Source organism: Oncorhynchus mykiss, chromosome 6 (genome assembly GCF_057628025.1).
Source record: "Oncorhynchus mykiss isolate SJ-2025 chromosome 6, ASM5762802v1, whole genome shotgun sequence".
In the NCBI taxonomy this organism is placed as follows: domain Eukaryota; kingdom Metazoa; phylum Chordata; class Actinopteri; order Salmoniformes; family Salmonidae; genus Oncorhynchus; species Oncorhynchus mykiss.
In genome coordinates, this window is record NC_143027.1 from 77,940,771 (window position 1) to 77,952,833 (window position 12,063).

The following is a 12,063-nucleotide window of genomic DNA, read 5'->3' on the forward strand; positions in this document are numbered from 1 at the left end:
GCTTTATTTCCCTGACCCTTTAGACCAGGGGTGTCAAAGTCAAATGGACGGAGGGCCAAATAAAAAAATCAGCTACAAGACGAGGGCCGGACTGTTCGAATGTTCATTGAAAAATTTTTAAATGACGCATATAGTCTAGTGAACCTAATTGAACCTACTGAAAACCTAACAAATATATTACAATATGATCAGATAAATAAAGCAATATTTTCTTATGGCTCTGTCAGTAATCTTTAATTTTCAACAGACACAAAAGACAAATTTCCTTTATATAAATATCCCCATAACATGAACATTAAATGAAAGAAACCGGTATTCAAGGCACCATCAGTAGACTATATTTTCTATTTTAGCAAAAGTGGGCTAAATTTACTTCAAAGAAAAAACAATAATAGCAATTTTCTATCATCCACTCAACTGAAATATTTTTAAAATATAATTGGATTGAAATACAAAAAAATAAAGTGCAAAAATCTATTAATCAAAAACAACACTTTGTTTAAGGAGAAGTAACATGCAGTGAAAACAAATATTAAATTTTAACTTTTAAACTTGAACTGAGTAAAAACTCTAAATATGTGATTGCACAGTAATGTTCACTTGTTTGAGGTTGAGGGTGATACTTGGTGGTGTCCCATCTTTTCCACAAGTTCATCAATGTTCGGGGTAAGGCTCTGAGCTGAAGAAATCCTCAGAATTGAGTGGAGGTGTTCAGCAGTAAGTCGACTTCTGTGTGATGTTTTGTTCAGGTTCATCAAAGAAAACAGTTGTTCACACAGGTATGTGCTGCCAAACATAGACAACGTTTGAGCAGCCTGGATGCGCAGCTGGGGCATTGTGCCGGGGAGGAAACGGGCAAACTCCGCAGCACCCACTGCCGCATATTTTTCCCTCAGTGCATCATTGCATTGGAGGTCAATCAACTCCATTTGGAGGTTTGGTGGTGAGCTTTCCACGTCAACAGCAAATGGGTTACCGAGCAGTTCCAACCTGCTTTTTTGTGCTTCAAAGTCAGCAAATCGGCGTCGAAAGTCAGTGGTAAGCATACCTATTTTATCAGCCAACTGTGTGCTCGGGAACGCACTGGTAGAGAGCTTCTCTTTCATGGTCTGGCAGCTGGGAAAGTGGCTCAAATTTTCTTTCCGCATCTGCGTCTCCCACAGAGTCAGTTTGGTTTTAAATGCCTTCACTGTACTGTACATATCAGAGATGACACGATCCCGACCCTGCAGCTGCAAGTTTATTGCATTCAGATGACTCGTAATGTCACACAGAAAAGCCATTTCACACAGAAACATTTCGTCTCGGAGTTGTGTTGTGTCTTTCCCTTTGCTGTCCAAGAATAGACAAATCTCCTCACGAAGCTCGAAACATCTTTGAAGCACCTTTCCCTGGCTTAGCCATCGCACCTCTGTGTGATAAGGCAAATCACCATGCTCCGTTTCTAACTCCGTCAGAAATGCCTTGAACTGGCGGTGATTCAAACCTTTGGCTCTGATAAAGTTAACTGTGCGCGTGATGATGCTCATTACATGCTCCATTTTCAAGGCTTTACCGCACAACGCTTCCTGGTGTATGATACAATGATAAGCTGTCAGCTCACCTGTCGCGTTTTCCTCTTGCATCTTTTCCCGTATCTTCGCCACCAGTCCGCTCCTGTGTCCACACATCGCAGGTGCTCCGTCGGTTGTCAAACCCACGAGTTTTTCCCAAGGCAGCTCCATCTCATTTACACATCTTGACACCTCTTCATACAAATCATGCCCCGTAGTTGTGCCATGCATAGGACGTAAAACCAAAAACTCCTCTGTCACGCTTAGGCTGGAGTCCACTCCGCGGATGAAAATTGACAACTGGGCAATGTCAGAAATGTCGGTGCTCTCATCCACAGCCAAGGAATATGCAATAAAATCTTTTCCCTTTTTCACAAGCTGCTCTTTTAGATTGATGGACAACTGGTCTACTCTCTCGGCAATGGTGTTTCTGCTCAGACTCACATTTAAAAAGAGTTGCCTTTTTTCTGGGCAAACTTCGTCACAAACTTTAATCATGCAGTTTTTGATGAAATCCCCCTCCGTAAATGGCCGGGCTGATTTAGCGATCTCTTCTGCCAAAATAAAACTGGCCTTGACAGCAGCCTGGCCTTGTGATTTGGCTTTTTTGAACAGAGCCTGTCGAGATTTGAGGCCTCGTTTTAATTCCTCTGCCTTTTGTAGCCTTTGTTCCATGTCCATATTCTTGTTTTTGTCCGCGTGTTTCGTTTCATAATGTCGTCTCAGATTATACTCTTTCAGTACCGCCACACTTTCTCCACACAGAAGACACACAGGTTTTCCAGCTACCTTCGTGAACATATACTCCGACTCCCACCTTGTTTGAAACCCCCGGTTCTCAGTATCCACCTTCCGTTTTGCCATTTTTGATGGGTATCTGAAAGTTAATTTTACTGTGATGCTGACGACTGCTGTGCCAATAAATATTGAAATGAAGCAGCCTACTGCTCGGTGCGTCACCTTTGCATTGTGGGAAATGTAGTATTGGTGCGTGTAAAAGATCTGCGGGCTGCCGGCTTGCTGCGGGCCGGTTCTAATAATAAATCAAGATCATCCCAGGGGCCGTAAAAAACCTTCTTGCGGGCCGGATGTGGCCCGCGGGCCTTGACTCTGACATATGTGCTTTAGACAGTCGTACTCATCAGAACACTGAGGCTTTATTTCCCAGACCCTTTAGACAGTCATACTCATCAGAACACTGAGGCTTTATTTCTCAGACCCTTTAGACCACATATGTCAGAGTCAAGGCCCGCGGGCCACATCCGGCCCGCAAGAAGGTTTTTTACGGCCCCTGGGATGATCTTGATTTATTATTAGAACCGGCCCGCAGCAAGCCGGCAGCCCGCAGATCTTTTACACGCACCAATACTACATTTCCCACAATGCAAAGGTGACGCACCGAGCAGTAGGCTGCTTCATTTCAATATTTATTGGCACAGCAGTCGTCAGCATCACAGTAAAATTAACTTTCAGATACCCATCAAAAATGGCAAAACGGAAGGTGGATACTGAGAACCGGGGGTTTCAAACAAGGTGGGAGTCGGAGTATATGTTCACGAAGGTAGCTGGAAAACCTGTGTGTCTTCTGTGTGGAGAAAGTGTGGCGGTACTGAAAGAGTATAATCTGAGACGACATTATGAAACGAAACACGCGGACAAAAACAAGAATATGGACATGGAACAAAGGCTACAAAAGGCAGAGGAATTAAAACGAGGCCTCAAATCTCGACAGGCTCTGTTCAAAAAAGCCAAATCACAAGGCCAGGCTGCTGTCAAGGCCAGTTTTATTTTGGCAGAAGAGATCGCTAAATCAGCCCGGCCATTTACGGAGGGGGATTTCATCAAAAACTGCATGATTAAAGTTTGTGACGAAGTTTGCCCAGAAAAAAGGCAACTCTTTTTAAATGTGAGTCTGAGCAGAAACACCATTGCCGAGAGAGTAGACCAGTTGTCCATCAATCTAAAAGAGCAGCTTGTGAAAAAGGGAAAAGATTTTATTGCATATTCCTTGGCTGTGGATGAGAGCACCGACATTTCTGACATTGCCCAGTTGTCAATTTTCATCCGCGGAGTGGACTCCAGCCTAAGCGTGACAGAGGAGTTTTTGGCTTTACGTCCTATGCATGGCACAACTACGGGGCATGATTTGTATGAAGAGGTGTCAAGATGTGTAAATGAGATGGAGCTGCCTTGGGAAAAACTTGTGGGTTTGACAACCGACGGAGCACCTGCGATGTGTGGACACAGGAGCGGACTGGTGGCGAAGATACGGGAAAAGATGCAAGAGGAAAACGCGACAGGTGAGCTGACAGCTTATCATTGTATCATACACCAGGAAGCGTTGTCCGGTAAAGCCTTGAAAATGGAGCATGTAATGAGCATCATCACGCGCACAGTTAACTTTATCAGAGCCAAAGGTTTGAATCACCGCCAGTTCAAGGCATTTCTGACGGAGTTAGAAACGGAGCATGGTGATTTGCCTTATCACACAGAGGTGCGATGGCTAAGCCAGGGAAAGGTGCTTCAAAGATGTTTCGAGCTTCGTGAGGAGATTTGTCTATTCTTGGACAGCAAAGGGAAAGACACAACACAACTCCGAGACGAAATGTTTCTGTGTGAAATGGCTTTTCTGTGTGACATTACGAGTCATCTGAATGCAATAAACTTGCAGCTGCAGGGTCGGGATCGTGTCATCTCTGATATGTACAGTACAGTGAAGGCATTTAAAACCAAACTGACTCTGTGGGAGACGCAGATGCGGAAAGAAAATTTGAGCCACTTTCCCAGCTGCCAGACCATGAAAGAGAAGCTCTCTACCAGTGCGTTCCCGAGCACACAGTTGGCTGATAAAATAGGTATGCTTACCACTGACTTTCGACGCCGATTTGCTGACTTTGAAGCACAAAAAAGCAGGTTGGAACTGCTCGGTAACCCATTTGCTGTTGACGTGGAAAGCTCACCACCAAACCTCCAAATGGAGTTGATTGACCTCCAATGCAATGATGCACTGAGGGAAAAATATGCGGCAGTGGGTGCTGCGGAGTTTGCCCGTTTCCTCCCCGGCACAATGCCCCAGCTGCGCATCCAGGCTGCTCAAACGTTGTCTATGTTTGGCAGCACATACCTGTGTGAACAACTGTTTTCTTTGATGAACCTGAACAAAACATCACACAGAAGTCGACTTACTGCTGAACACCTCCACTCAATTCTGAGGATTTCTTCAGCTCAGAGCCTTACCCCGAACATTGATGAACTTGTGGAAAAGATGGGACACCACCAAGTATCACCCTCAACCTCAAACAAGTGAACATTACTGTGCAATCACATATTTAGAGTTTTTACTCAGTTCAAGTTTAAAAGTTAAAATTTAATATTTGTTTTCACTGCATGTTACTTCTCCTTAAACAAAGTGTTGTTTTTGATTAATAGATTTTTGCACTTTATTTTTTTGTATTTCAATCCAATTATATTTTAAAAATATTTCAGTTGAGTGGATGATAGAAAATTGCTATTATTGTTTTTTCTTTGAAGTAAATTTAGCCCACTTTTGCTAAAATAGAAAATATAGTCTACTGATGGTGCCTTGAATACCGGTTTCTTTCATTTAATGTTCATGTTATGGGGATATTTATATAAAGGAAATTTGTCTTTTGTGTCTGTTGAAAATTAAAGATTACTGACAGAGCCATAAGAAAATATTGCTTTATTTATCTGATCATATTGTAATATATTTGTTAGGTTTTCAGTAGGTTCAATTAGGTTCACTAGACTATATGCGTCATTTAAAAATTTTTCAATGAACATTCGAACAGTCCGGCCCTCGTCTTGTAGCTGATTTTTTTATTTGGCCCTCCGTCCATTTGACTTTGACACCCCTGCTTTAGACAGTCATACTCATTAGAACACTGAGGCTTTATTTCCCAGACCCTTTAGACAGTCATACTCATCAGAACACTGAGGCTTTATTTCCCAGACCCTTTAGACAGTCATACTCATTAGAACACTGAGGCTTTATTTCCCAGACCCTTTAGACAGTCATACTCATCAGAACACTGAGGCTTTATTTCCCAGACCCTTTAGACAGTCATACTCATCAGAACACTGAGGCTTTATTTCCCAGATTCTTTAGACAGTCATACTCATCAGAACACTGAGGCTTTATTTGCCTGACCCTTTAGACAGTCATACTCATCAGAACACTGAGGCTTTATTTCCCAGACCCTTTAGACAGTCGTACTCATCAGAACACTGAGGCTTTATTTCCCAGATTCTTTAGACAGTCATACTCATCAGAACACTGAGGCTTTATTTCCCAGATTCTTTAGACAGTCATACTCATCAGAACACTGAGGCTTTATTTCTCAGACCCTTTAGACAGTCATACTCATCAGAACACTGAGGCTTTATTTCCCAGACCCTTTAGACAGTCATACTCATCAGAACACTGAGGCTTTATTTCCCAGACCCTTTAGACAGTCATACTCATTAGAACACTGAGGCTTTATTTCCCAGACCCTTTAGACAGTCATACTCATCAGAACACTGAGGCTTTATTTCTCAGACCCTTTAGACAGTCATACTCATCAGAACACTGCGGCTTTATTTCCCAGACCCTTTAGACAGTCATACTCATCAGAACACTGAGGCTTTATTTCCCAGACCCTTTAGACAGTCATACTCATCAGAACACTGAGGCTTTATTTCCCAGACCCTTTAGACAGTCATACTCATCAGAACACTGAGGCTTTATTTCCCAGACCCTTTAGACAGTCATACTCATCAGAACACTGAGGCTTTATTTCCCTGACCCTTTAGACAGTCATACTCATCAGAACACTGAGGCTTTATTTCCCAGACCCTTTAGACAGTCATACTCATCAGAACACTGAGGCTTTATTTCCCAGACCCTTTAGACAGTCATACTCATCAGAACACTTGGTAGTGGCCATTCCATCAGTCCTCTTAGTTATGAAGGCCCAGCAGGGTTCTCCTTCTCCAATGACCATCTACTTCTGGGCCACTACTCCGGGCTGGCGTTGGTCTCTTTGGCTCAGGACTCATCTCACCCTCTGTCAGAAGAACTTGGTACGGCACTCTCCAACAGAGGTCCTTCCAACTCTCTCTCCTGAAGTCTTTGACCACCACACAATCACCTGGGTTGAAATAGTGCTGAGCTCCACCTGCCAAGTTCGGCAAAGACACCTTCACCCGGGGCAAACGTCTCTTAGGAACACTGTTAAGGGTGACACAATTCTCAACCATGTCTTCCTCCATTTCTTGCAGTGACAACCTGTTCTTGCGAAAAGGTTTATTAGTCATCCTCGTGGGATGGCCAGTCAGCATCTCGTGTGGAGAGAGACCAGTGACTGTGTGGGATCTGCCCCTCATACTCAGTGCCAATGGAAGCACCTTTACCCATGTCAGGCTTGTTTCACCAATTAGTTTAAACACGTTTGTTTTCAGAGTTTGGTTCAACATTGTTAGTCATGCAAATCAAACATTGTACAACCCCACCACCAGAGAAATGTCCTGCAAGCACAGTAAAACCTACTGTACACCAATATCAGCCCCCCGCACCTCTCTGATTCAGAGGGGTTGGGTTAAATGCGGAAAACACATTTCAGTTGAATGCATTCAGGTGTACAACTGACTAGGTATCCCCCTTTCCCTTATTTATTCATTTATTTACAGGATCCACCATCCCTCTTTTTGACCATGTGACAATTTGGCAAGGAATTGGAAAGTACAGCGGGGCATGGCTGGTCTGCTCCACTCATCCAGCCATACACCCGAGGCGTCCTTCTCTGATGCATCAGCCGTTGCCTGCAGAGTCATTAACAGAGAAAGGGTTAGTGGAAGCTGGAACTGCTGCTATGTGAAGGAGCTGGAAACAGAAGAGAAATCGGCCAATTTAGCAGCGTGGTCAGCGTTAGGAATGTTGTCATTAGAGGAAGAATGCTCCTGACACTTGATTACAGAAACAGAGGAGTGCACCTGGACCGCCTCTAAGAGAGACGAAACAAGATTACTTTGTGAAATCTCTACTTTGTGCAATCTCTACTTTGTGCAATCCTCTACAATGTTCCAAAATCATGCACAACACCGAACTCAGATCTACTATCAGTGTAAATGTTAACTGAGCAAAATAGAAGCTATAGTCATGCCAAATAGTTCTGCTGCCTGGGAAGATACGTGTGAGGGGAGTCGAGAACTTTCCACAGTTTCCAAAACAGTCCAACAGCATAACCAACTAATTGATTCCCTTTTTCGTTTCTCTGGGCAGACCCATCTACAAAAAAACTAAAAGTCTGGATTGTCTAATGGGGTGTCTCTCAAGTCCAACCTAGAGCTACAGTCAGCTTCAATACTAAATCACAGTCATGGTCTTCACCGGTTTCTGCTGCAGGGAGAAGAGTTGAAGGGTTAAGAATGTTCTGATAGTCTTAGCAGTCTCGCGGACATCAAATGAGCCGTTTTTGCCTGTTTAATAATTGCCTCCACCACATGGGGCATATGTACGGTTAGAAGAGACTTTGCCACAATATCAGAACATCTCACCAGTCCAGACCACAGCTTCACTTGCCTCCATCTTTCTCCCATAACTACAATCCTGCAGCGGTTGAACTTATTAATTGCCTCTAATCTACCTGTGGAGAGGGCGTGACCCTCAGAAGTGATGTCATGACCCAAATATTTAACTGGCATAATTGCATCTTACTGGGGGAAACTTTATGACCATTTTCTGCTAAAAGAAATCAACAATGCCTGAGTGTCCTCGTGTCATATCTCTTCTGATTGTGAGCAAACCAACAAATGGTCAACATACTGAACCAAAACACTGCCTCCAGGATCAACAAAACAAGAGAAGATAAGAAAGAAAGAAAGCATGAGCTAAATCAATTACTAAAAAACAAACTACCTGGAGTCACCTGGGATAAAATGGTAACAGTGTTAGGCACCAGGGGTGCTCTAGCATGTACCGCATTGTTTATTATTCTAAGGTCTTGCACACAACGATATTCACCAGATGGTTTCCTAACAGGTAAAATTGGTGTGTTTACAGGGCAAATTCGGGCAGAGAACCAGAGCGCAACGAATGCACTATGGGAATGATACCCTTTTTGGCTTCTTTGCTAAGAGGTTACTGAGCTTTGTAAGATCTGTGGGTGCTTTTTGGAATGACCACAACTGGTGATCTCCTTTCATGCGTCCAATAGTATAGTATAAAGAGTACTACAGTATATCTGTGTGTTTCCCCCACAGGGCTCTGTCTTTTCTGGGTATGAGTATGTGTCTGGCTCTGATGTTCATCTCCTCCTGGTATTATGCCATCGTGGCCATGTGCATCGCTGGCATGATCTACAAGTACATTGAGTACCAGGGGTATGTCTGGACTCTTATCCATTTCATATCATAATTGGATATCATTGGGTCAATGTATGAGTTAGCTATTTAGGCCAGAGTATATATTCTGATGCTGTCACTCTCTCTGTCTCTCTCTCAGAGCGGAGAAGGAGTGGGGAGATGGGATACGAGGTTTGTCCCTCAGTGCTGCGCGCTACTCTCTGCTACGGCTGGAGCATGGACCACCTCACACTAAAAACTGGAGGTGAACATCCTTCCTCGTCCATAGTCTTAGATATCCGGTATCTCCAACTTCAGATATGCATAACTACCTTTTCCTCTTCATACATTCTGTACTTTCTAACACTCTACAGTTTTTACTGTTGTTTTGTAGTTGTTTATTAGTACTTCCAGGTAGATTCTCATGTTCTTTGTCTCTCTTGCCCCTCCACTCTCCAGGCCCCAGGTCCTGGTGCTGTTGAAGCTGGATGAGGACCTCCATGTGAAGTATCCTCGTCTGTTGACCTTTGTCTCCCAGCTGAAGGCAGGGAAGGGCCTGACCATAGTGGGCTCTGTCATCCAGGGACAGTTCCTGGACAGCTACGGAGAAACACAGGCCTCTGAACAGGTAGGGATAGAGCTGTAACTTATTTCTCCGATAGCCTAATGTGTGTACAAGGAAAATACATTTTGCCGTACTGTAGCTTTATTGAATCAGTTCAGGATTGTTTGAAGGCTGTTAACTTCCTCGCTAGGTCATACAGTCCACTTTATAAAGCTATAAGAAAGATATCGAATTTCTGTTGTCTCCTCTGTGCCAATAAGAATAAGTGAGTTTATTGCCAGCTTCATGATTACCTGCATTGTCTGCTCAACCTCGTCAGGCCGTAAAGAACATGATGGAGATCGAGCGGGTGAAGGGTTTCTGCCAGGTGGTTGTGGCGTCCAAGGTGAGGGAGGGCATTGCCCACCTGATCCAGTCATGTGGCCTGGGGGGCATGAAGCACAACACAGTGGTGATGGGATGGCCCTACGGCTGGAGGCAAAGTGAAGACCCCCGCGCATGGAAGACATTCATTCGTAAGACTCTGATTTACTGTAAACTAGCCTGGTCCTACACATGGATCTGACCCGTTCCCATAATAATATTCCAAACCATAACTGTCACTGGAATTTCATAATTCCTATTAATTATACATTAATTAAATCACTCAGTCTATTTTATAAGAATTTGTAAGATTCCTATTTGCATAAAATAGACAGAGACTTATCAAAATTAGATAATAGTATTTATTCTCGGAGTGCGCTGCCATGTAGCCACGAACAACCATTTATATACAAAATATGACGTCATAGGTTATAAAACGTTTTTCCTCCTATCAACCAGGACCCAACAAGTTGAAAAGTTCATTCCAACCAACTAGCTCGCTCACTCCAGACACACACTTAACTTCTGGAATCTTCACCTTCATCCATCACTATTTAGAAGACAGTTCCAGATAATGGAAAACCCAGGAAAACACTCTCTGCCTTATCTAAACATCCCAGAGCTAAGTTGAGTCGGTTCAACCATAGGTTAACGACCCTTTTTGCTTTCTTAAAAACCCACAATTCCAGTCCTCTCCAACCTGGCTGGAATGGTCTTTATTTTATTTAATTACCCCCTGTTTCAGGCTCCACAATCCCTTCCTTATGAATTAATATTGTTAATCAGATATAATAAAACAGAGTATAAGTTTACTTAGTAACAGTTCTATTTAAAATGGGGATATTGTTTAGTCATTATTCATAAAATTCCTAACAATAACCTCATCCCAGTTTCTCCATGAGAGCATTGGCCATCTCTATGTTTCTATTGGTTTGGTGGACTGTCCTTCAGCCTGTATGGTATTTGAAACATTACGTGCTGACTCTTTAGTTAACTGATAGCATCAGCATTGAATTGTATTACATTACATATTACACAAAGTGAACATATTTAGCTCTCTGTGCCCCTCCCCACAGACACAGTCCGCTGTACCACAGCAGCCCACCTGGCTCTGATGGTGCCCAAGAATGTTTCCTTCTACCCCAGCAACCACGAACGCTTCACAGAAGGCACCATCGATGTGTGGTGGATCGTCCATGACGGAGGAATGCTCATGCTGCTACCTTTCCTGCTCAAACAGCACAAGGTAAAGTCCCGCGCACATCAATGCAGAAACTCTGGGAGCATTTACTGTTTGGCCACCATGACTTGAGAGAGACTAAAGAAGAATGGATTTGTTGGTCAGAAAAGGATCTACAGGGCCTCCCGGGTGATGCGGTGGTCTAGGGCACTGCATTGCATTGCATTGCTGTGCCACCAGAGACTCTGGGTTCACGCACAGGCTCTGTCGCAGCCGGCCACGACCGGGAGGTCCGTGGGGCGACGCACAATTGGCCTAGCGTCGTCCGGGTTAGGGAGGGTTTGGCCGGTAGGGGTATCCTTGTCTCATCGCGCACCTGTGGCGGGCCGGGTGCAGTGCGCGCTAACCTGGTGCCAGGTTGGATGCGCGCCTCCGGGTTGGATGCGCGCTGTGTTAAGAAGCAGTGCGGCTTGGGTGGGTTGTGTTTCGGAGGACTCATGGCTTTCGACTTTCATCTCTCCCGAGCCCGTATGGGAGTTGTAGCAATGAGACAAGATAGTAACTACTAACAATTGGGGAGGAAAGGGGGTCAAATTTTTTAAAATTAAAAAAGGATCTACATTTACATTTTAGCAGAGCTCTTGTCGAGAGTGACTTACAGGAGCAATTAGGGTTAAGTGCTCAAGGGCACATGGGCAGATTTTTCACCTAGTCGGCTCAGGGATTGGAACCAGAAACCTTTCAGTTACTGGTCCAATGCTCTTAACTGCTAGACTACTCCATTCTTACCATGGTGTGTGTTTCAGGTTTGGAGGAAGTGTAAGATGCGTATCTTCACTGTGGCCCAGATGGATGACAACAGTATTCAGATGAAGAAGGACCTGGCTACGTTTCTGTACCAGCTGAGAATAGAGGCAGAGGTGGAGGTGGTGGAAATGGTGTGAGATGTTCTTCCTTAAAGCTAATTATGTAATGATGGTGGAGACGGTGAGAGATGAACCTCCTTAAATCTAATTATGTCATTATGGTGGAGATGGGGAGAGAAGTCCCTCATACCA

The 12,063-nt window shown here is 43.9% G+C and overlaps 1 protein-coding gene across 5 annotated transcripts in view; it reads left to right on the top strand.

The window, feature by feature from the left end:
* LOC110526617 (solute carrier family 12 member 4) overlaps nucleotides 1-12,063 on the top strand; it is a 75,023-nt gene that overhangs the window by 58,103 nt on the left and 4,857 nt on the right. For all 5 annotated transcript variants that reach the window (XR_016496885.1, XM_090238922.1, XM_021607733.3 and 2 more), the window contains exons 15-20: nucleotides 8,817-8,936; nucleotides 9,058-9,162; nucleotides 9,357-9,525; nucleotides 9,782-9,977; nucleotides 10,902-11,071; nucleotides 11,812-11,943. Coding sequence is in view for 4 of the 5 variants with exons in the window: in XM_090238922.1 (XP_090095048.1) it covers nucleotides 8,817-8,936; nucleotides 9,058-9,162; nucleotides 9,357-9,525; nucleotides 9,782-9,977; nucleotides 10,902-11,071; nucleotides 11,812-11,943 (892 nt within the window). In the remaining variant the exon portion in view is untranslated. The remainder of the gene's footprint in view (nucleotides 1-8,816; nucleotides 8,937-9,057; nucleotides 9,163-9,356; nucleotides 9,526-9,781; nucleotides 9,978-10,901; nucleotides 11,072-11,811; nucleotides 11,944-12,063) is intronic.